Genomic DNA, 26151 nt, shown 5'->3' with positions numbered 1-26151 from the left:
ACTGTGAGGATGACATGTCAGATGCTGAACGGGGGGCAGGGGGGTGTGCGAGCAGAATCTGGGGCAGAGGGGAGAGGAGGGGCAGAACAGGGAGGGAGTTGAGCCTCCTGACCGCCTGGTGAAAGAAACTGTTCTTGAGCCTGCTGGTTTTGGCCCGGAGACTCCACAGTCTCCTCCCCGACAGCAGCAGACTGAAGAGGCTGTGAGATGGGTGGGTGGGGTCACCTGCAATCCTGATGGCTTTGCGGGTGAGGTGGGAGTTATAAATATCCATTAGAGAAGGGAGAGAGACACCAATGATCCTCTCAGCTGCTCTCACGATGCGCTGCAGAGACTTGCAGCAGGACACGGTGCAGGCGCCGTACCACACAGTGATGCAGCCAGTCAGAATGTTCTCGATGGTGCCTCTGTAGAAAGTGTGCATGATGGGGGCCGGGGCTCTTGCTCTCCTTAGTTTGTGGAGGAAGTACAGATGCTGTTGGGCTTTTTTGGCCAGTGATGCGGTGTTGTTGCTCCAGGACAGGTCTTCAGAGATGTGCACACCCAGAAACTTGGGTGATGTTATCAATGTGAGTTTCAAATGAAAGACTGGGGTCAATAATCACCCCGAGCTCTTTTATTGCTGCACGTGAAGAAACAGAAAGGCCATCCAGAGTTACTATGTAATCAAAAAACTTACTTCTAGCTGCATGTGGTCCTAGTACAAGTACTTCAGTCTTGTCAGAGTTAAGCAGAAGGAAGTTAATAAGCATCCAGTGTCTAATGTCCCTTACACATTCCTCAATTCTATTAAGCTGGTGTCTCTCATCTGGTTTTGCAGAAACATACAACTGTGTGTCATCAGCATAACAGTGGAAACTAATACAATGTTTACAAATAATATCACCCAGAAGTAACATATATAAATATCTCATCTCATTATCTCTAGCCGCTTTATCCTTCTACAGGGTCGCAGGCAAGCTGGAGCCTATCCCAGCCGACTACGGGCGAAAGGCGGGGTACACCCCGGACAAGTCGCCAGGTCATCACAGGGCTGACACATAGACACAGACAACCATCCACACTCACATTCACACCTACGGTCAATTTAGAGTCACCAGTTAACCTAACCTGCATGTCTTTGGACTGTGGGGGAAACCGGAGCACCCGGAGGAAACCCACGCGGACACGGGGAGAACATGCAAACTCCACACAGAAAGGCCCTCGCCGGCCCCGGGGCTCGAACCCAGGACCTTCTTACTGTGAGGCGACAGCGCTAACCACTACACCACCATGCCGCCCATATATAAATATATAAATATATATTAGGTATGCCCAATGTCACCTGATGAGAAGGAACAGTATACATTTTGCGCTGAGCACAAGCAGGGACTCTGGCAAAACTAACTATGACAGCATGACTAAAAGGGGAGAGCTAGAAGGTAACACAGGCATGAGGGCACCCCAGGACATAAAGCAGCCAGCCACTACACCATCAACAAACTCGAGTGAGCAAGTGAGTGAGGGCTGACAGCATCCATGCATCCCAGTTTACCAAAGACTATGTCTGAGAATCCTCCAGATCTACTCCTTTACCTCATAAACAATATTAACAAAAAGCTTGACTAAACAGATATGTTTAAATGCTGAGACTGTATCTGATTCCCGAACATTACTTGGAAGGTTGTTCCATAACTGTGGGGCTTTGTAAGAAAAGGCTCTGCTCCCTGATATAGCCTTCACTATATGAGGTACCAGCAGATAGCCTGCACCTTTTGATCTAAATAGGCATTGCGGGTCATAAAAGACCAGAAGTTCGCTCAGGTATTGTGGCGCGAGACCATTCAGTGCTTTAAAGGTCAATAGTAGTATTTTATAAACAATATGAAATTTGATTGGGAGCCAATGCAGTGTGGATATGACAGGGGTGATGTGGTCCATATTTTCTAGTTCTAGTAAGGACTCTTGCTGCTGCATTTTGAACTAACTGGAGCTTGTCTCTCATCTCATTATCTCTAGCCGCTTTATCCTGTTCTACAGGGTCGCAGGCAAGCTGGAGTCTATCCCAGCTGACTATGAGCGAAAGGTGGGGTACACCCTGGACAAGTCGCCAGGTCATCACAGGGCTGACACATATGCCGCTTTTCCACTACCAACGCGGCTGAGTTGGGCTGAGCCGTGCCGTGCTGAGTTGGGCTGAGTCGAGCTGAGTGGGGCTGTTGGAGTTGCATTTCGACTACAACCGCGCTGAACCGTGCTGGCTGGAAGTGGGTGGAAACATTGGGTGGAGTTAGCGAAAGTGGGTGGACGTCACGTGATGTCGTTAGGCGGCGCAAACAGTGACATCAGTGATCTTTTAAGCGGTAGTCTCACGACCCGGATAGTAAACAATAAACATGGAGTCGTTAGTGTTGCTGGTCTTGGTGCTGTGGCTTGTTGTCACCGACAACGCCAACAGATACTGGCAAGAGCGTATAGATGAGGCAAGGCGCATAAGGCTTCAGAAATTCTTGTAATTCATAATTATTATGCTTCTGGGTTTACGGTGTTTACAGATCCCAGCGTGCTCGCGGGGCGTGTGTGGGCATGTGAGGACACTCCTCCTCACCAATCAGTACACAGGGGAGTGTCTGCTCACGCCCCTAGCCCCACTCGGCTCGGTTTGGCTCGCTTCAGCCCTACTCCAAAACCGTGCGAGTTTTGGGAGCTGAGTAGGGCTGAAGCGAGCTGAGTCATGCTGCTCTAAGGTAGTCGAAACGCGAGCCGTGTCGGGCTGAAGTGAGCTGAAGTGAGCTGAAAAAGGGTAGTGGAAAAGGGCCAATAGACACAGACAACCATTCACACCTACAGTCAATTTAAAGTCACCAGTTAACCTAACCTGCATGTCTTTGGACTGTGGGGGAAACCGGAGCACCTGGAGAAAACCCACGCGGACACAGGGGGAACATACAAACTCCGCACAGAAAGGCCCTCGCCGGCCACGGGGCTCGAACCTGGACCTTCTTGCTGTGAGGCGACAGCACTAACCACTACACCACCGTACCGCCCCAACTGGAGCTTGTTTATGCATTTATTGGAACATCCAGACAGTAAAGCATTATCCAACCTGGAGGTAACAAAAGCATGAATTAGTTTTTCTGCGTCATGTAGTGACATTAAATTTCTTATCTTAGCAATATTTCTGAGATGAAAGAAAGCTATCCGGGTAATGTTATCAATATGAGTTTCAAATGAGAGACTGGGGTCCATAATCACCCCGAGGTCTTTTACTGCTGCATGTGAAGAAACAGAAAGGCCATCCAGAGTTACTGTGTAATCAGAAACCCTACTTCTAGCTGCATGTTGTCCTAATACAAGTACTTCTGTCTTGTCAGAGTTCAGCAGAAGGAAGTTAATAAGCATCCAGTGTCTAATGTCCTTTACACATTCCTCAATTCTATTAAGCTGGTGTCCCTCATCTAGTTTTGCAGAAACATACAATTGTGTGTCATCAGCATAACAGTGGAAACTAATACCGTGCTTACAAATAATATCACCAAGAGGTAACATATATAAAGAAAAAAAGCAGTGGGCCTAAGACAGAACCTTGTGGAACACCAAACTTTACTTCAGTATGTCTAGAAAAATCACCATTTACATCAACATACTGATAGCGATCAGTTAAATAAGAGCTGAGCCAGGAGAGGGCCGCTCCCTTAACTCCCACAACATTTTTTAGTCTATCCAGGAGAATGGAATGATCAATGGTATCAAATGCTGCTCGAAGGTCAAGCAACACAATCAGTGAGACACAGCCCTGGGCCCTGTACTACGAACGGAGGTTAACCTACCCAGAAGTAACCCAGGGTTCCCCCGCTAAACCGGGGTTGACAAAACCTGGTTATCTTGTTTGGGGTTAAACGGTACTACGACGCCAGTTATGAAGTTGATTTGTTGAACCTGGTTTAACCTAATCAGGGTTAATGCGCATTCACGTTAAAGGGGAGGTTATCAGCGCAAATCACCACTGTTCACAATGGCATGGTCGCCGTTCTTCACGGAGGAAGAATGCACTGTCATAATGCAAAGCTACGAGGAGTTCAAAACAACATTAAGAGCAAAATCTAACACAGCGGCTGCCAATAAGGAGCGGCAAGCATGTTGGCAACGAATTGCCGATCGGGTAAATGCATAAGTACATTCTCCCTTCTACATGTTCCAGAACAGAAGTATAGGATGAGAGAAAGCTTCATGATCAATCACAAGTCACAGAAAATGGTCCTTCGACGTGGCCCCAGTCATATATAGCTTGTTTAATGTCCGAAAAATCCTGAATAAAATTTGGTATGGTAAATTCATGGAGTAGCCTACTTAAGCTGATATGTGCACAGAGTCACATGAATTAGGATGGCTGACTGTTCAGTCCCTTTGACTAAGTTGGTGTCGGTCCTGTGAACATTTCAGAGGCAACAGCAGTGCCAAACGCACCTGGCAACAGGTGAAAATGAAATATAAAAACATCATTCATAATGGTAAGTGTGTGTGTGTGTCGTTCTTTTTCTGTACTGTTTCAGATGAAAAAGCTTTTGCCCAAGGACAAGAAGTAGGCTAAACAGCATTTGCCTTTTATTTATTCAAGTTTTATCTGTTTGCCTAATAGTTCAAATTGTTTTGTATATAGTTTATAATGTAGTTGTGTGATATTAATGATAATATTGTGGGAAAACTACTTTGCACGGACGTTCATTTAATTTATTCTATCGTCATTTTGTTTGTTCTATTTTTGTGTATTTTATTTATTTATCTGTTTGTCTAGTTGTATCTATTTTTCTAATAATATATTTTTTGCATTAATTGTTTTTTCCTATTAAAATAATCTTATGTTCTTGTTATAACTTTATCTATTTATCTGACTGTTTAGTTGTATCTATTTTTGTTACAATTTCAATATTTTTAATATAAGTTTTTTTCTATTAAAATGTTCTTGTGTTATATTTATTGTAGTTGTATCTATTTTATATCTCACACTTAAATATTTTTGTAAAACAAGTGTTTTTCTATAAAATATTCTTGCGTTCTTGATAACTATGTTCTTGAGTGGGTTCTTTTTTTTTTTTTTTTTTACAGAAAAGCCGTTCTGCATGGACATTCATTGAAGCCCTCATTGTTTTTTAATGGTTATTTATGAGCGTTTAGGGGTTACAATAATGTAAGTCTAGGTTGCTTTATATAAAAGGTATGTCCAGAAATATTGATGTCACTGTCTAAGCAGAGGGATCTGGCTTCTTTAGACGCTGTCTTCTTAAAACTGAATAAATATTTAAAAAGAGCCAAATGAGCCAGTCTTTTGAACGGCTCTTTTCAAAGAACGGATCACAAAGATGCGGATCCCATCAAAGAGCCATAAATCCCATCTCTAATCTGCGCTCCGATATCGCACGGGTCATCCAGGTACGCTGGCATTGTCTCTAGAGGAAATGTCGGTGGAGAGGTGGTGTTTAAAAAGGGTGTGGTTAATCGGAAACCTCGGGTTAACCAAGAACATAACCTGAGATGAGCAGGTTTGAGATGCAGCGTAAGTTGCCATGGCAGCATACCTCGGTTTGAACATAGCCAACTTTCGTAGTATGGGTTAATCGGGAAGTTACGCTGCACGTGATCAAGTTACTCTCAAAGTTACCCTAGTAAGCCAGAAAACCCGCTTCGTAGTACAGGGCCCTGATCAGACGCCAACAGTAGTTCATTTACTACTTTAACCAGTGCTGTCTCTGTGCTATTGAGGTATTTCACCTGACGTCACAGGGTCACGTGACGCCCCGGTGTCCGCCATTTTGGACAGCAAGCTAGCTAATGTCAACAACAGTAGCTGGTATGTTACTGTAGCAATGTTTACGTTCAGTCATTTGGATGACTGTTAAAACCTTTCAGTCTCAAGTTTTTCCTTTACTGGATTTACTAGTTTACTGAGCCAGCCGGCCCCGGAGCGCCAGCCAGCCAGCCGGCCCCGGAGCGCCAGCCAGCCAGCCGGCCCCGGAGCGCCAGCCAGCCAGCCGGCCCCAGAGCGCCAGCCAGCCAGCCAGCCCCGGAGCGCTAGCTAGCCGGCCCCGGAGCGCTAGCCAACCGGCCAGCCAGCCCCGGAGCGCTAGCTAGCCCCGGAGCGCTAGCTAGCCAGCCAGCCAGCCAGCCCCGGAGCGCCAGCCAGCCAGCCAGCCCCGGAGCGCTAGCTAGCCAGCCAGCCAGCCCCGGAGCGCTAGCTAGCTAGCGCCAGCCAGCCCACCCCGGAGCGCTAGCTAGCTAGCGCCAGCCAGCCCGCCCCGGAGCGCGCTCAGTAAACTAGTAAATACAGTAAAGGAAAAACTTATAACGGGCCATGTCTCAACAGACTAAGAAGTTATTTCAATGACATTTAATAACATTTTGTTTATCCTGAGGACCGAAAGTAAATGAAAATGTGAACAAACCTTAGCTGTCAGTGAACAATCCTGGTGGAAGCAGGTAAACGTCGTTCTCTAAGCCTGCTAACCTCAATTTTTGTAAATACCTCTCCCTCTGCTCGCCCTGTAAATGCCCTACGTCGCTGGATAGTGAAGGTGTTTTCTGCATCTCGCTCCTTTTTCTTTTATGTTTTTCGTTTGTTGCCTTCCTCGCATTCAAACTGATTCGAGCCGTGCCGTCCAAAATGGCAGTGTCACATGACTTGGTCACGTGAGTGAAATACCTCAATAATGAGGTCCAAATCCTGACTGACACATTTCATGGATGTTATTCCTATGTAAATATGAGCATAACTGCTGTGCCACAGCTTTTTCAAGGATCTTGGAGATAAAGGGGAGGTTTGATATTGGCCGATAATTGGGCAGCTGACAGGGATCAAGGTCAGGTTTTTTAATCAGGGGTTTGATAACTGCTAGTTTAAAGGATTTGGGTACATAGCCAATCCTAAGAGAAGAATTTATTATTTTTAGAAGCAGTTCAATTACTTCAGGTATTATCTGTTTGAACAGATGTGTAAGTAAGGGATCTACTACACAAGTTGAGGATTTTGATGCGGAGATTAATGAAAATAGTTCGATTTCTCTAAGGGGAGTAAAACATTCTAATTGCTGATCTGATACACATATTGTTAATCTGCTCGTATGAGACTTTGACAACAAATCAACTTCAACTCAATGGCCACTTTATTAGGAATACTTGCCAATATGCACACACACGTATGCTATCAGTTAGCATATAAGCATTAGCTTGTTAGCATGCTAGCTACTAGCTTGTTACCCATTAGCATATTATCATGCTCGCTGTTAGTGAGTTTTAACATGTTAGCCTTAGCATTTTAGCATGCTAACTGTTAGTATGTTAGCATGAGAGCTGTTAGCATTAGCAGGTCAGCATGCTAACAGTTAGCATGTTAGCAATGGTATGTTAGCGAGTTCGCCTGAGCATGTTAGTATGCTAACTGTTAGCATGTTAGCATATTAGCATGTTAGCCTCAATGTGTTAGCATGCTAACAGTTAACATGTTAGACATTAGCATGTTAGCATGCTAGTATGCTAGCTGTTAGCATATTAGTATGCTATCTGTTTGCATGTTAGCATTAGCATGTAAGCATGTTAACTGTTAGCATGTTAGCAATAGCATGTTAGCATGGTCACAGTTACTTTTGATAGGATTTAATTGTTCCAAACAAAAGGGCTTTGCTGAGTGAAGTCCTCTTGTAAAAGTCTCCGTCACTTTTCCTCACGTCCAAGTAGAACTTTATATTTCCACTATTGCTCTCTTTTCCAGTTTTTCAATGTCCGTTGGCATGTTTTTCTCTTATAAATATGCATGAAGAATATCCAGTGAAGTTTTTGTAGCCTTTCAGGTGTCCAGCACGTCTTTCACTTTAAATCTTCTGCTTTTAATGATGCAAACCTCGCGGCCATGTTTGTGTACAAACTGTTACAGTTACTCACTAGCGTGGAAGCTTTACATCTCCGATGTGTCTCTTTTCCAGTTTTTCGATGTCCGTTGGTATGTTTTTCTTGTATAAATATGCATGAAAAACATATAATGAAGTTTTGGTAGCCTTTCAGGTGTTCAGCGCGTCTTTAGTTTCAGTTTTCACTTTATTTATTTAGTGCTTAAACCAAGGACTGAATTAACCTCGTCTTCTCTCTCTCCTGGCCGACAAAGAAATGATTGCGTGCATGCGCAACAGAAAAGTTTTGTCATTGGATCTTTGCATGAGCTCCAACATGTGACGTTGTGTTGTCTTGACAACATGCAATATTATAACAATATTGCACACTCATTCTCCATTGGGGAGAGTGACGTAATACATGGAGGATAAGCAATATGATAATATTGTATGCCATCAGTAAACCCACTAAGTGGCCCATTTGTATAATAATCATTGACATGGTGTAAGGAGACTTCTTCAGTTTATCTTCAGCAACTGAGTTATCCTGGTCAGGGTCATGGTGGATTTAGAAACTATTCTAGTAACATTTGGCACAAGGCAGGAAAATTTACAAATGGGATACCAGTCCCATGTAAAGACACCTTTACATACTCATTCACACTTGGGCCAATTTAATGGAGCCAGTCCACCTATCTGCATATTTTTGGACAGTGGAAGGAAACCAGAGGAAGTCCAAATGAACATATAACACACCACACAGACAGTAACCCAAGCTCAGGATCCAATCGGAGGTCCTGGAGAAGTTGATGTTTATTTAGTCTCTTTACCTCAGTCAGTAGATTTTCTACCATGTGAAAGTCTTCAGGACAAAGTGCTTTTTTTTTTTTAATTTCTCATCAACATTTCATCTCATCTCATTATCTCTAGCCACTTTATCCTGTTCTACAGGGTCACAGGCAAGCTGAAGCCTAGCTGCTTACACTGTAGTTGCTATAATGTAATTGATAACAAGAACTACCTTGTTTCGTGGATATTCCAGAACATTAATGCAAACAACTGGCAAAAAAGGTGATGTGTTGTTGTTTAATTAATTTCACCAACAATTAATTTTGTTATGTCATATTAGAGGAACTTGTGGATGTGCAATTATTGGAAAATAATCAGCTTTACCCGACAGCCCTACTGACCAACTTTTGGTTTCAGAAAACTGACTTTCAGTTTTCATGTCAGTGAATAATATATTGTAAACAACTGAACTATATTGTTTTTCTCTCAGTCATAATAAAAGAACAGTGATAAATTGTCACGACTGGTTCATAAGTCATAAAGGATCTAATTATGATACAGGATGTAATTCTAACACAGTGCTGTTATTCTTGCATCTAATTGCTCAGCATGTTTTGATTCATTTTCTATAACAGCAGGACTCACAAAATTGCTGGTGCAAGACAAATCACAGGTTTATATTAATATGATTGACCTAATATGTTATTCTTATAGCTTACACAACAAGGACTTGTCCATATTATGTCTCATCTCATCTCATTATCTCTAGCCGCTTTATCCTGTTTTACAGGGTCGCAGGCAAGCTGGAGCCTATCCCAGCTGACTACGGGCAAAAGGCGGGGTACACCCTGGACAAGTCGCCAGGTCATCACAGGGCTGACACATAGACACAGACAACCATTCACACTCACATTCACACCTACGGTCAATTTAGGCTACATCCAAACGACAACGGCAACGAGATTTTATTAAAAAAAATATTGCGTCCACATGGGCAACGGATCAGTAAAATATCAGGTACATATGGCAACGCAACGCTTGCTGAAAACGATGCAATACACATGCCACACCTCTACGTGCGCTGTAAGATGGTCCCATCGGAGACACCAGAACAATAGAAGAAGTAGGACGCATGCACATAAACCCCTTCTTCTACCCAGCGTGAAGCACTCTCAGGAACAAACACACAACAACAACAAGATGGCTGCGACTACGCGAGGAAATCATGCCTTCTGTGTGTACAAATTAGTTTTATTAGTGTGCATAGTTTTATATAACTTAATTTTCTTATTGTGTGAACATTTTGAAAAGCATTTTTATATAATTTATATAACTTTTTATATTGTGTGTGAACATTTTGAAAAGCAGTCTTATCCAATAAAAAAAAGAAATTCAAGAAATGGTTCAGTTACTTGTTTATTTAAAAGAAAAGCTGTATACAAAAGTGAATGCAATGCAGTGGTTCATACAAAACAGCGAGAGTGCTGCTTGTTCTAGTCATGTGGTTGTGACGTCATCGTAAACAAATCCGTTCTCCTCATCCAGATGACTTTGCAACGGCGCCGTTGCCAGATTTTTCCACTCTGGAACCCGTTCTCAAAAAATATCGTTTTGGGGCACCCAAAACGCCGGTGCCGTGTGGACGCCAGGCCGAAACGATAAACAATTTTATCAGATTCACCTGAATCCATTGCCGTGTGGACAGGGCCTTAGAGTCACCAGTTAACCTAACCTGCATGTCTTTGGACTGTAGGGGAAACTGGAGCACCTGGAGGAAACCCATGCAGACATGGGGAGAACATGCAAACTCCGCACAGAAAGGCCCTCGCCGGCCGTGGGGCTTGAACCCGGACCTTCTTGCTGTGAGGCGACATCGCTAACCACTACACCACCGTACCGCCCCATCCATATTATGTAATCCTAATAAAACATTGTTATTTAAAAAAGAACAACAGTTCATTGTTGATACATTGAAACTTAAATAAATGGATAAGGAGACATTTATTTCACATGGAAGAAGTCTTCAGTGTCAGCTCGTTGTAACAGTAGGTATGTTTTACATCACTGGAAAGTTTTCAGGATAGAGGACTAGTTTTACGAATATTCCACAACACTAAATGTAACAATTAACTGATGAAAAATTATGACATCATTCTCTGAATTATAAAAAACCCCTGTAATATTTGGCAAAATGTGTTGGTCTAAGGGGAATATAACATTTCAGGACAAGCTGGGATAGGAAAATGATCAATTTTGGTGTAGTAATAGCATAACATCACATTTTCATCAATTTTAACAGCACATAAGTGTTTTATTCCTTACTTAATGTAGGTTTATAGTTCATAATATCAAGATTCTTATGAGGCATTGTTACAAAATTAAAAGCTTAATGATGACGCATGGCTGCATTTTTTTTTTTATTTACACAAGTGTAGTGCTAATCGTATTTTTAATGTTGTTTCAGATTCTAAATTATCCAGGTTTTGTAAGACACATCTGTAGTACAGAACTGTGGTCTGGATATTAGCAGTGCTTGAGATCTGAAATCAGATGCTGGCAGGAGGCCTGGGGAATTGATCGGCTGCTTAGTGCCTCATTACAGGCTCTGCACAGTGGAAATCATAGAGACATGCCTCCATTAATAAGCACTGACTAGTTGTCCGATAATATTTCTTCTCCTTGGTGCCTTCAAACATGTTTAAAGTGTCTGCATTCTGGACTATACAATGAAGGGTCTAGTATAAAAGCACTTTTTCAAGGACAGAATCCAAAGATGTACTCTAAGTTCACTCTAAAGAACTGTTTTTATTTCATTATTCCAACATGTAGACTGATACAGTACAAACATTTCCTGGATGATACTTACTGTTCCATTATTCAGTTATATAAGCCTTTCGTGTGGCATAATACATATGGTGCAAGAAAGTTAAGATTAAGTATAACATACTGATAACTAGGTGACTGGGATGTGGTGAATGTCAGAATTCAGCATTATCGCTGACACACTGACAACTTAGTCCTACATGTTTTCTCATCTGTTTTTTCAGGACACAATCTAGGCAGCTGTTATTTTTAATAGTCTGTCAAGGAAATACTTTTTCAGCATCCACCGATTAGCCATAACATTATGACCACTGACAGGTGAAGTGAAGAACATTGATTATCTCATTACAATGGCACCTGTCAAGGGGTGGGATATATTAAGCAGCAAGAGAACAGTCAGTTCTGGAAGTTGATGTATTAGAAGAAGAAAAATGGGCAAGTGTAAGGATCTGAGCGGCTTTGACAAGGGCCAAATTGTGATGGCTAGATGACTGGGTCTGAGCATCTCCAAAATGGCACATCTTGTGGGGTGTTCCCGGTATGCAGTGGTTAGTAGCAACCAAAAGTGGTCTAAGGAAGGACAACTGGTGAACCGGCTACAGGGTCATGGGTGTCGAAGGCTCAATGATTCACATGGGACATGAAGGCTAGCCCATATGGTCCAATCCCACAGAAGAGCTACTGTAGCACCAACTGCTGAAAAAGTTAATGCTGGAACCTTTCTGTTGTTGTTTTTTTTTTGTCAGCATTAACTTTTTCTGCAGTTTGTGCTACAGTAGCTCTTCTGTGGGATTGGACCATATGGGCTAGCCTTCGGGCCCCATGCAAATCAGTGAGCCATCAACACCCATGACCCTGTTGCTGGTTCACTGGTTGTCCTTCCTTGGACCACTTTTGGTAGGCACTAACCACTGCATATTGGAAACACCCCACAAGTAGCCATCAGGGTTACTGATCAGAAAGTTGGGGATTGAAGCCCCAGCATCACCAAGCTGCCACTGTTGGGCCATTAATCAAGGCCTTTAACCCTATCTGCTCCAGGGGCTGACTCTGCACTCTGAGCCCTACTAAGATTTGCCCTACTAAGAGGAAATAACCCAGTAGATCTAATCTTACAAATGCATTGAACTGAAAAGTTACATGTCACATGAATGTAGTGTGTCGCGACCCATCTTTGCCCACTGGTGACTGTGCTTCCCATTGACAGTGCCCGGAAATAACTGCTTAAATATTGTGAATAACTAAGACTGCTTTCTCAACCTCTTAAACGGATTTTAAATATTATTATTTTCTACATATCAACACGTTATTATTTTCTACACATCAACACGTTATAGCACCAGGGTCTACAGTTCAATCCTGCACTTGGGTGTCTGTATTGATTTCCACTGTGTTCTCCAGCTTCCACCCAACACATAAAAGCACTAAAATGGCTATGATAAATTGCCCATAATTGTGAGTGAATGTGTGAATATGTTTGCAGGGTGCCTTGTGGTGGGTAATTATTGAAGATGGATGAATATACAATCTGTGCAGCCTCATAAAGCCAAAGATTAACTCCAGTTCTGGAGATCTACACATTCTTAGAAAATTGTTATACAGTAGTGCTTGAAAGTTTGTGAACCCTTTAGAATTTTCTATATTTCTGCATAAAGATGACATCAGATTTTCACACAAGTCCTAAAAGTAGATAAAGAGAACCCAGTTAAACAAATGAGACAAAAATATTATACAACCCTGATTCCAAAAAAGTTGGGACAAAGTACAAATTGTAAATAAAAACGGAATGCAATAATTTACAAATCTCAAAAACTGATATTGTATTCACAACAGAACATAGACAACATATCAAATGTCGAAAGTGAGACATTTTGAAATTTCATGCCAAATATTGGCTCATTTGAAATTTCATGACAGCAACACATCTCAAAAAAGTTGGGACAGGGGCAATAAGAGACTGGAAAAGTTAAAGGTACAAAAAAGGAACAGCTGGAGGACCAAATTGCAACTCATTAGGTCAATTGGCAATAGGTCATTAACATGACTGGGTATAAAAGGAGCATCTTGGAGTGGCAGCGGCTCTCAGAAGTAAAGATGGGAAGAGGATCACCAATCCCCCTAATTCTGCGCCGACAAATAGTGGAGCAATATCAGAAAGGAGTTTGACAGTGTAAAATTGCAAAGAGTTTGAACATATCATCATCATCTACAGTGCATAATATCATCAAAAGATTCAGAGAATCTGGAAGAATCTCTGTGCATAAGGGTCAAGGCTGGAAAACCATACTGGGTGCCCGTGATCTTCGGGCCCTTAGACGGCACTGCATCACATACAGGCATGCTTCTGTATTGGAAATCACAAAATGGGCTCAGGAATATTTCTAGAGAACATTATCTGTGAACACAATTCACCATGCCATCCGCCGTTGCCAGCTAAAACTCTATAGTTCAAAGAAGAAGCCGTATCTAAACATGATCCAGAAGCGCAGACGTCTTCTCTGGGCCAAGACTCATTTAAAATGGACTGTAGCAAAGTGGAAAACTGTTCTGTTCTCAGATGAATCAAAATTTGAAGTTCTTTATGGAAATCAGGGACGCCGTATCATTCGGACTAAAGAGGAGAAGGACGACCCAAGTTGTTATCAGCGCTCAGTCAGAAGCCTGCATCTCTGATGGTATGGGGTTGCATTAGTGCGTGTGGCATGGGCAGCTTACACATCTGGAAAGACACCATCAATGCTGAAAGGTATATCCAGGTTCTAGAGCAACATATGCTCCCATCCAGACGATGTCTCTTTCAGGGAAGACCTTGCATTTTCCAACATGACAATGCCAAACCACATACTGCATCAATTACAGCATCATGACTGCGTAGAAGAAGGGTCCAGGTACTGAACTGGCCAGCCTGCAGTCCAGATCTTTCACCCATAGAAAACATTCAGCGCATCATAAAACGGAAGATACGACAAAAAAGACCTAAGACAGTTGAGCAACTAGAATCCTACATTAGACAAGAATGGGTTAACATTCCTATCCCTAAGCTTGAGCAACTTGTCTCCTCAGTCCCCAGACGTTTACAGAATGTTGTAAAGAGAAAAGGGGATGTCTCACAGTGGTAAACATGGCCTTGTCCCAACTTTTTTGAGATGTGTTGTTGTCATGAAATTTAAAATCACCTAATTTTTCTCTTTAAATGATACATTTTCTCAGTTTAACCATTTGATATGTCATCTATGTTCTATTCTGAATAAAATATGAAATTTTGAAACTTCCACATCATTGCATTCTGTTTTTATTTACAATTTGTACTTTGTCCCAACTTTTTTGGAATCGGGGTTGTACTTGGTCATTTATTTATTGAGGAAAATGATCCAATATTACATATCTGTGAGTGGCAAACGTATGTGAACCTTTGCTTTCAGTATCTGGTGTGACCCCCTTGTGCAGCAATAACTGCAACTAAATGTTTCCGGTAACTGTTGATCAGTCCTGCACACCAGCTTGGAGGAATCTTAGTCCATTCCTCCATACAGAACAGCTTCAACTCTGGGATGTTGGTGGGTTTCCTCACATGAACTGCTCGCTTCAGGTCCTTCCAGAACGTTGCAATTGGATTAAGGTCAGGGCTTTGACTTGGCTATTCCAAAACATTAACTTTGTTCTTCTTTAACCATTCTTTGGTAGAACAACTTGTGTACTTAGGGTTGTTGTCTTGCTGCATGGCCCACCTTCTCTTGAGATTCAGTTCATGGACAGATGTTCTGACATTTTCCTTTAGAATTCACGAGTATAATTCAGAATTCATTGTTCCATCAATGATGGCAAGCCATCCTGGCCCAGATGCAGCAAAACAGGCCCAAACCATGATACTACCACCACCATGTTTCACAGATGGGATAAGGTTCTTATGCTGGAATGCTGTGTTTTCATTTCTTCAAACATAATGCTTCTCATTTAAACCAAAAAGTTCTATTTTGGTCTCATCCATCCACAAAACATTTTTCCAGTAGCCTTCTGGCTTGTCCATGTGATCTTTAGCAAACTGCAGATGAGCAGCAATGTTCTTTTTGGAGAGCAGTAGCTTTCTCCTTGCAACCCTGCCATGCACATCATTGTTGTTCAGTGTTCTCCTGATGGTGGACTCATGAACATTAACATTAGCCAATGTGAGAGAGGCCTTCAGTTGCTTAGAATTTACCCTGGGGTCCTTTGTGACCTCGCCAACTATTACACACCTTGCTCTTGGAGTGATCTTTGTTGGTTGAACACTCCTGGGGAGGGCAAAAATGGTCTTGAATTTCCTCCATTCATAAATAATTTGTCTGACTGTGGATTGGTGGAGTCCAAATTCTTTAGAGATGGTTTTATAACCTTTTCCAGCCCGATGAGCATCAACAATGCTTTTTCTGAGGTCATCAGAAATCTCTTTTATTCATGCCATGATACACTTCCACAAGCATGTTGTGAAGATCAGACTTTGATAGATCCCTGTTCTTTAAATAAAACAGGGTGCCCACTCACACCTGATTGTCAAGTCAAGTTTATTTGTATAGTGCTTTTAACAATAAACATTGTCGCAAAGCAGCTTTACAGAATTTGAACGACTTAAAACATGAGCTAATTTTATCCCTAATCTATCCCCAATGAGCAAGCCTGTGGCGATGGTGCTAAGGAAAAACTCCCTCAGACGACATGAGGAAGAAACCTCGAGAGGAACCCGACTCAAAAGGGAACCCATCCTCATTTGGGCAACAACAGACAGCCTGACTATAATATTAACAGTTTTAACATGAGGACAGTTTCGTTGATGTTATAACTCTTCATTGATGGAAACTTGAGTGCAAAACTGTTCATGATAACTGCAGTCCTAAAGTTAGCAAGACAGCTGTAGTCCTCAGCAATAAAAGCATTACTGTAAGAGTCCAGAGCATCCTCCAGGTATAACCCTCAACTGTCCTCATGGGGCCGTCCTTCACAGGAGCAGTGCGATTGTCATCCCATTGATTGAAAACGCCTGACTCTAATTTCACCTTCAAATTAACTGCTAATCCTAGAGGTTCACATACTTTTGCCACTCACAGATATGTAATATTGGATCATTTTCCTCAATAAATAAATGACCAAGTATAATTTTTTTGTCTCATTTGTTTAACTGGGTTTTCTATCTACTTTTAAGACTTGTGTGAAAATCTTTTGTTGTTTTAGGTCATCTTTATGCAGAAATATAGAAAATTCTAAAGGGTTCACAAACTTTCAAGCACCACTGTATGTAGCACTCTTTTTTTTTTCTTTCTGGGGAACCTTTAAATGGATTTGTCTTTCAGAAAGGACCCCCTTAAAATAGTGTGTAGTCAGTGATTTTGATAGAAATTACCCGAAGCTACATTCAAACATTCTTACACACACACACACACACACACACACACACACACACACACACACACACACACACACAATGCTAAAATGATTGGATGCTAGTGAAAGAGGTAGAGCTTTTTGAGATGGCTTCTTTTGACCACCTCAGTTGGATGATGTTTGTCTATATCATTTTGAAATTTTTCTTGTTTGCCAAATACAACCCAAAGTCATCCATCCATCCATCCATCCATTATCTGTAGCCACTTATCCTGTTCTAGAGGGTCGCAAGCAAGCTGGAGCCTATCCCAGCTGTCTATGGGAAAGAGGCAGGGTACACCCTGGACAAGTCGCCAGGTCATCGCACGGCCGACACAGAGACAAACAGCCATTCACACTCATGGTCAATTTAGAGCTACCAATTAACCCAACCTGCATGTCTTTGGACTTTGGGGGAAACCAGAGCACCGGGAGGAAATCCACGCAGACATGGGGAGAACATGCAAACTCCACACAGAAAGGCCCTTGCTGGCTGCTGGGCTTGAGCCCAGGATCTTCTTGCTGTGAGGTGACAGTGCTAACCACTATACCACTGTGCTGCCCCCAACCCAAATTCACTAAGACTTTATTGCCAGTTACCAGAAGTTGAGGAAAATTTCACCAAATATTCGAAAAAGTGACTAAAAACACTGACACCCTGATGTGTAACATTAAACATGGAGTGTGGACTTACCAGACTAGCACAGACTTTCTGAAGTATTCAGTGACATGGTGTAAAATAGTGTGTAGCTTAACAATCTGGATGGTTCACTCGAATTCTTGGGTGCTTTAATGAAACAAATGTTTAAAACTAATGTCCAGAACCTGGACATGTTTTTCAGTCTGGCTATTCATAACAAGACCAGAGTGGTAGTGAGTAGCTCCTTGTCTCATGTTCCTAATCTACGAATCATGCTCAGAGCACTTGGATCCTCCGCAGAACAAGCTGTACTACCAGAGATGCCCAGATGGCAGGGGGCTGGGTGTGCGTCACGGTATGCCATCTGATTGGCAATGCATCCACGCGGTCGCACAAAACAATCACACATGACTATGATTGCATCTCATCTGCTTGTATCAGACTTGCCTGGATCAAATGGGTGGCCTGAAGCAACTGGGTTTTACATCTCACACATGAGTTGTACTGTTTTTGGTAGCAATGGCTCAGTTTACTGCCAGTATAGTCGATGAGCATTTATTTTGTTTTCCCTGTGAATTTAAACACACTTTCTAGCTATTATTCCCAGGGGCAGAGGAGCATATTGCAGCTTTCAGTGTTATTCTAATCTTGCCTTTGAGATATCAAAAATCTGTATGCTGTGAGTCACTGACATTCATATCTCGTCAGCAGGAGAAGAAAACGAGAGAGAGAGAGAGAGAGAGAGAGAGAGATCTGTACACCCCTGCTTAATGTGGGTCCAAGAGCAGCCGCCCACTGACTGTTGAAACGTCATTTACACAAGAGGAGGAACAGGAATGGTACACACACACACACACACACACACACACAGCCAATTAATCTTCTGTGTCTGATAAAGCACAGGCAGATCACAGAATTCAGATTCAGTATGTCTTGAAAGCTTGGAAGTCGTAAATGTTCACCTGTATGTTCAGGCTGAACGATGGTTTAGTGCTGCCATTCCTCTTTTATCTCGTTTTCACTTTCTCAACTTCTGTTCACTGCTAACAGAATAAATAAGTGATGCACATGAAAAGGCAGCTTAGTTTACTTGTGCTTATAGTAGGACAGAATTGCATGACCATATTTTCTAATGAGAGATTTGTGATTGTTTTTAAACTGCCTTGTTGGTACTGTCTATTCGAAAGAATTTGTCTATGAGCCAGTCTAAATTATTATTATTAGTAGTAGTAGTATAGATCCCCTGTGTGTTTGTGTCTGGAGCCATAGGGGGTCGGAAGCAGAGGAAAAGACAGCTATGATCTCTCTCTCTGTCTCACACACACACACACACACACACACACACACACACACACACACACACTTAAACTGATCCACCCTGACCTTCTGAATATCCAGAAACAATAACAACAATGTTAGTTATTTTAATATGCAATAAATGTCATTCAAATAAAAGAATAACATTTAAAATAATTATTTAAAAATATTAACTTCAATGATGGGTGGCACGGTGGTGTAGTGGTTAGCGCTGTCGCCTCACAGCAAGAAGGTCCTGGGTTCGAGCCCCGGGGCCGGCGAGGGCCTTTCTGTGTGGAGTTTGCATGTTGTCCGTGTGGGTTTCCTCCGGGTGCTCCGGTTTCCCCCACAGTCCAAAGACATGCAGGTTAGGTTAACTGGTGACTCTAAAGTGAGTGTGAATGGTTGTCTGTGTCTATGTGTCAGCCCTGTGATGACCTGGCGACTTGTCCAGGGTGTACCCCGCCTTTTGCCCGTAGTCAGCTGGGATAGGCTCCAGCTTGCCTGCGACCCTGTAGAAGGATAAAGCGGCTAGAGATAATGAGATGAGAATGAGATGAGAACTTCAATGATACGTTTTTAAAATGTATTTTTGTGACATTACCTTGCTAACCATGTCACCTCCCCTTCCTGGAAAAATCACATCCATTTCAGACAGTACTTCACATGTGACTACATTGAACATGTTATGCCCTGAAATAGCACATACACACTTATGTACACCATCCATCCATCCATCCATTATCTGTAGCCGCTTGTCCTGTTCACTTACGTACACTTGTGACATAATTTGAATGATATGTCATCACCATACAGCCAACAGTATGTGGACACCCTAGCATCACGGTCCAGATTTAGTAATAACCTCCAGTCTTCTGTGAAGGCTTTCCACTAAATTTTGGGGCGTGGCTGTGGGGATTTGTAATGTTCAGCTACAAGAGCATTCATGAGGTCAGGTTCTGATGTCGGGTGAGGAGGTCTGTGGTGTAGTTGGTGTTCATCCTAAAGGTGTTTGGTGGGGTTGAGGTCAGAGTTTGGTGAAGGACAGTCAAGTTCTTCCACTGCAGGCAGGTCAGGTCGCTTTGTGCACAGGCGCACTGTCATGTTTGGGGTCTGTTATGAACATACAGGTGTTTGTAGAAACAGCTTATGAACTGTAACGTGTGCTGCGTTAAATTTTCTCATTTTTGCATGCTGGAGAAGGGTGGGTTTGTTTGTTTTTTCTCAGCCAACTGAATGATCTGAGTAGGTATTTCCGAGTTAGCAGTGTTTCCAGTGCATTAAGATGATGGATTAGTGACAATGGCATTAACGCGGTTATGTGTTTGATGTGACTGACAAACACGCGTGCGCATGGAAAGACTGTGCATACGGAGGCGCGCGCTCGCTCCGCCATACGTGGCCAATAATAATAATAATAAGACGACGTGAGCCTTTGGTGCGCAGCTGCAGCTCCTCTCTCATATCTAACTCCTGCACTTGTTGCCGCGCGGAGAGCACGTGACCGCGCTGCGTTCCGAAGAGGCGTCATAAATATGCAGAGAGCGCGCGCGATAATCCAGAGCCCGGAGCCGCACATGCAGAGCGCGCGCTCCACTCCACTGTCAGTGCGCTAAAGAGTGCAGTCTCATTACAGCCAGGCGCTAACACCCAAAGCTGATCCGTACAATGTAAACGCGCACTTTTTTCTTTTGTCGGTGTTTGTTAAGAGTTTTTTTTTTTTCCCTCCGGTGTTTGAGGTGTTTGGATTAATCTTTGGAGACAACCGGAGAGCGCCCAACATCTGTGAGAACTATGTGAAGGTACATAACACTTCATTTTCTCTGTGTATTGTGTGTTTTGGGATTAAAACATACTTTTTAATGCACTTTTTTCTTGTTTGACATGTTGAATCTTTCTTTCTTTCATCACGTTTTCGAGATAAACTGACTTTATGTATTGTTTCCAAATAAGTTCATTATCATTATTATTAGTAGTAGTAGTAGTGGGGCGGCACATGTTCACGCTGTCGCCTCACAGTAAGAAGGTCCGGGTTCGAGACCCGGGGCCGGCGAGGGCCTTTCTGTGTGGAGTTTGCATGTTGTCCGCGTGGGTTTCCTCCGGGTGCTCCGGTTTCCCCCACAGTCCAAAGACATGCAGGTTAGGTTAACTGGTGACTCTAAATTGACCGTAGGTGTGAATGGTTGTGTCTATGTGTCAGCCCTGTGATGACCTGGCGACTTGTCCAGGGTGTACCCCGCCTTTCGCCCGTGGTCAGCTGGGATAGGCTCCAGCTTGCCTGCGACCCTGTAGAAGGATAAAGCGGCTAGAGATGATGAGTAGTAGTTTATTTTTCTTTTCTTTTTTACATTACAGCTATTTACTGAAACGCCACTGTATTTCAAATCATCTTTGGAAAATAAATTTGCATAAAAATGCAACCAGTGATAACCTTCAAAACACAGAGTGACAATAAAGAAATAATAGTGCATGACTCGTGTTTTTTCCCCGCCTTTCTTTCTTAAAAATTGTAAGAAAAACACCTCGTTTTGATTTGGTCGAACCGCGACCTCTAGTGGTTGTCTTAAACATGACGTATTAGCTGTAAATCCCAATAAACAACGCAGTCAATCAATTAATGAATTAACGGGATATAATCAGCTAAAATGACTCACGTTGTTCTGATGTAATACAGCAATCAAGGTGATTGAATTAGTATGTTCCGATAAATCAGAGTCGGCTGAGTTAGGAGTTGAGGAGCTGCCTGTCTGCTGTGCGTTAAAGACTCATTATTCACACAGACTGTATCTCATTTCTTTGAGTAGCAGCTGGTTAATGGTGATTCCCCAGTGTGCAGACCCTAGAGGTGCCCTCGGATGAGGACTGTTCCCTCGAAATAAAAAAAAAATTGAGTACAACTTGACATTTAATCAGCTTGATTGTATCTGACACTACGTCCTTCAAGGTTTGCTCATAAATCTGTGATAGAGAAAGTACTAAAATGTTTAGGATGTTATTTTCCTTGAATGTGTTCAAGCTTCAGTTGTTTCCATTATGAATTCAGTGATGCATCAGTCCTTTCTTCAGAGGTTTTGTGGTTATGCTCAGTGTGTGTCTGTAGAAGATAAGACCCTAAATTCTAATTCATTGTCCACAATATTTTCTCCACCGCATATAATAGATTTCGTGACACATCCTTGGCCACAGTGTTCCCTCCTCAGCGGCAGACATGAAGTCTGTTCTGGATGGCGTGGCAGACACCACCTTCAGAACAATCACCTCCGGGCTCCAGTACCTTGGGTCCAATGATGCCAGCTATGACGACCCCACTATTGATGCTGATTTTGTCAAAGGCAGCTACTCCTTTCAGAAGCCGCCGTCCGCATTCCGCAGCAGCTCCTTCCCGGATAAAGTCGGGCCAGATGAGGAACTCATCGTTAAAGGGCTTCCCTTTTATCCCACCAATGGCACAGATCTGTTTGGGAACCAGAGCCTGGGGGAGGAAGGGGCCAATGTGCAGTGTGGGGAGAACTTCATGGACATGGAGTGCTTTATGATCCTGACTCCAAGCCAGCAGTTGGCTGTGGCGGTCATGTCTCTGACACTGGGTACCTTCACGGTTCTGGAGAACCTAGTGGTTCTGTGTGTGATCCTGCACTCGCGCACACTGCGCTGCAGACCTTCTTATCACTTCATTGGTAGCCTGGCTGTGGCAGATTTGCTGGGGAGTGTCATTTTTGTCTACAGTTTCTTGGACTTCCATATCTTTCACCGCAAAGATAGTCCCAACATATTTCTGTTTAAGCTTGGAGGTGTCACAGCATCCTTTACTGCCTCTGTTGGGAGTCTCTTCCTCACAGCCATTGATCGATATATCTCAATCCATCGTCCGCTGGCGTACCGACGCATTGTGACACGAACCAAGGCGGTGATTGCTTTCTGCATGATGTGGGCCATTTCCATCATCATTGCAGTGCTTCCACTTCTCGGATGGAACTGCATACGCTTGAACTCTGTGTGTTCTGACATCTTCCCACTCATTGATGAAAATTACCTGATGTTCTGGATTGGCGTGACCAGCATCCTTTTGATTTTCATCATCTATGCGTACATGTATATCCTGTGGAAGGCTCATCACCATGCTGTACGAATGCTTAGCCGAACCTCACAGAAAAGCCTGGTGGTTTACTCCACAGATGGCACCAAGGTTCAGACCACCCGACCTGAGCAAGCACGGATGGACATTCGCCTTGCCAAGACGCTTGTTCTCATTCTGGTAGTCCTGGTGATCTGCTGGGGCCCCTTGCTGGCCATCATGGTGTATGACCTTTTCTGGAAGATGAATGATGACATCAAGACAGTGTTTGCTTTCTGCAGCATGCTCTGTTTGCTTAACTCCACCGTGAACCCCATCATTTACGCACTGAGGAGTAAGGACCTGCGCCGGGCCTTTTTGGCCACCTGCCAAGGCTGCAGGAGCAGCAGCATCACGCAGCAGTTGGACAACAGCTTGGAGTCAGACTGCCAGAACCGCAACCTGCAGATCCATGCAAAACGAGCGGCCGAGAGCTGTGTCAAGACCACTGTGAAAATAGCCAAAGTGACCATGTCCGTCTCTACTGACACCTCGGCTGAAGCCGTCTAATGCCCTAGACAGTTCTGGGGCATGAAAAAGGGGAAGGAATTATAAAAGCCATGTGCTAAATATTGGCATGAGAGTGTCTCCATTTCAAATTCAACTGTGGCTCAACTTGTCAAACAAGGGAATCCAGTATATAACTGAAGACAATAATAGATAAGGGGTTCAAATGCAGCACAAAAGGGGCAGTTCATTAATTTCCATTGTTGGATGATGTGTGCCACTGTGGCATCTTAGCATTAAAGTGCCAAAATTGTTCTCAATCATGGCATCAGTTCTTGTATTGGGATTCTTACTGTGTTTGTTGTGCCATTCTTATGAATCATATCAATCATGTATGGATGTCGTGAATGTTCTCATGAAGGCATACTATATTTTTATACTTTGAAAAATCAGGTTCTTGAACAATTATATCTTCTCTCATTGGGACAAGGGGCTATTGATCCTTTTTAGTATGAAAATGTTTAAGATGTACTGTATGTAGATATTGTAAATAGCTGGTAATACACTGTACTATATGTATAATCTGTTCAGTAGTGCTCAAAAACAAATCACAAATCATTCACTATCTGTGAGATATGCCTGTTAGTAATGGTAGTGAAACATTCAAACGTTGAAAAATTGGGAACTGTACTCCCAAACAAATATATGGTAACATAAAAAGTGTGAATATTGACTTGAATATTGTTCATTATTGTGTTAAGTCTTAATTTATGTGGTGTTGTTCTGAGCTCTTTAGGACTCCTATCCCACTGTTGTTTTTGGGTCTCCTCACTTATCCTGACTGTTCCAGAGACAGAGGTTTTTTTTTTTAATTATTATTATTATTTTAATTTTTTTTATTTATTACTATTATTTTTTGATGGATTGACTGTTGAGTAATATGTGTTGTATGCTTTGATACAGTTTGTTTTTTTAGTGCATGATGTGCTGGTTTCTTGGACCCAGGACTAGTCCAGGAGGAAGATAATGGCGACTCACCACTTCTCAGCCAGAACAAAGAATACTCTCTGGCTTTTTGACCAAGCACATGAGTTATGCTGAACAATAGGAGCAGAAAAAAGACATGGACATCTTCTCGTTAAAAAAAATGTAAATCTTGCTATTCAGTAATAATATAAAACTGTAATGTGGTGTTTTTCTTGTGGTTTCTGTTACTGGTGTGGCCAAAAACAGGCCAGTTCCTGTTATGTCTTTTTATGCAGAACATTTAGCAGTCTCTGGAATAATGATTATGACTTGGATAGGTGTTGATAGGTTTAAAGGGCAATACCAATAATGATCTTGAGGAGCCATAAAGGAATATTCATCAGCCAGAGACGGAAAATAAAACAATCCAGCTGTACCATGTTTCGTGTATTGTGGTATTAATAGTGATGAAATCAATCCAAAACTGTTATGTATAGTATTTTTTTTCTTCTGTTTCCTAAAAAAAGCAAAAAACGCGCAAGGTTGTGTTAAAATTTACGGTGTGCTGGCTACACCTCAGATAAGATATCTGTGTTAAAAAAATCAATTATGGCCACAGTCGAATTCTGATATATACAATATAATTACATCTAAATACAGTGACACACACACACACACACACACACACACACACACACACACACATATATATATTTTTTCCATTTTCAGAAATCGCTGACTCCCTAAAGCATGATGAATTGGGTTCCTATGATAGGGCTGAGGTCCTATAGATGCAGATTAAGTCTAGACACAAACTCTGTTAATGATTCTACCCTGAATAGCACTTTCCCCAGTTTAACCCCAGTTTCTTTCCCCAGTTTAATTCATTCTGTTAATTGTTGTCTTTCTTTCTCACTTTAAATAGTTATAAATTTGCACAAATATAAGCCTAGTGTCAGGCTAAATCACAAAACGGAGATCCTTTTTTGCGAATCCTTTTCCAGTCAGGCTTAATCAGTGGCTCAGAACCAGCTATCTGTAAATCTGAATTTCAACATGTTTTATTAACATTATGAAGGATTTCAGTGCCGTTTATTGATGGTTACTATACATTGATTAGCTGATGTCTACCATGATCCTTAATCTCCTTGCTGACTCTCTGCTTTTTCTGCCATCATTGTATGTGGAGTTGAGATTAAACACCACTTAACCTTCAAGTGGCTTCTGTTCCGAAGTGGCACATGACCTGTACATTTGAAAATATTGATGCTGTGACAACTTGTACCTAATGCTTTGCAATGTGGTCTGTTTTAAATTTTCAATAAAGTTACAACTGACCATCAGAACTCTCATGGATGCATTCCTGCTTTTTACACAGTTCTCCCAAGATATATTCTGGACCTACTGGATAAAGTGGATACTGAAGATTAATAAACGAGTTAACCTTTTTTAGAATCATGACAGGATTGATGATTACCTGCTATGCTAAATGATACCCCCAGGCAAAAAAAAAAAAAAAAAGTTAAAATAAACCATGGTTATTTTGTGGACATTAAAGCACTGTATAAACATTATCAGTGTGGAAATCCATTCTCTGTACATTTTGCTGTTCCAATGGACCTAACTTGGGTTAGAAAAGGACTTTGTACTTAACTAATGAGTTAAACCAGATATGTTGGATGACTGAAAATGGTTACGAACAGCAATTGATTCTGAGGACTAGCATTTTAAAAAATGTTTTATAACCTAATAATAATAACAATACTACTACTACTACGAATAATAATAATAATAATAATAATAATAATAATAATAATAATAATAGC

At 42.1% G+C, this 26151-nt stretch overlaps 1 protein-coding gene across 2 annotated transcripts; it reads left to right on the top strand.

Annotated features, from left to right (window-relative positions):
- Window positions 1–20330: 20330 nt before the first annotated feature.
- Window positions 20331–25624, top strand: cnr1 (cannabinoid receptor 1). 2 transcript variants are annotated; one of them, XR_009651443.1, is made up of 3 exons: window positions 20331–20600; window positions 21959–24217; window positions 24323–25624. XR_009651443.1 is itself a non-coding variant. In XM_060907300.1 (2 exons), the coding sequence occupies exon 2, from the start codon at window positions 22007–22009 to the stop codon at window positions 23420–23422; it is 1416 nt and encodes a 471-aa protein (XP_060763283.1). In that variant the 5' UTR covers window positions 20331–20600; window positions 21959–22006; the 3' UTR covers window positions 23423–25624. The 2 variants fall into 2 exon arrangements, 1 of the variants encoding a protein (XP_060763283.1); XM_060907300.1 differs by having other exon boundaries at window positions 21959–25624.
- Window positions 25625–26151: the final 527 nt, after the last annotated feature.

This window comes from Neoarius graeffei, chromosome 2 (genome assembly GCF_027579695.1).
Source record: "Neoarius graeffei isolate fNeoGra1 chromosome 2, fNeoGra1.pri, whole genome shotgun sequence".
Taxonomy (NCBI): Eukaryota; Metazoa; Chordata; class Actinopteri; order Siluriformes; family Ariidae; genus Neoarius; species Neoarius graeffei.
Note: the sequence above shows the minus strand (reverse complement) of the source record. Positions and strands in the feature narration are given on the sequence as shown.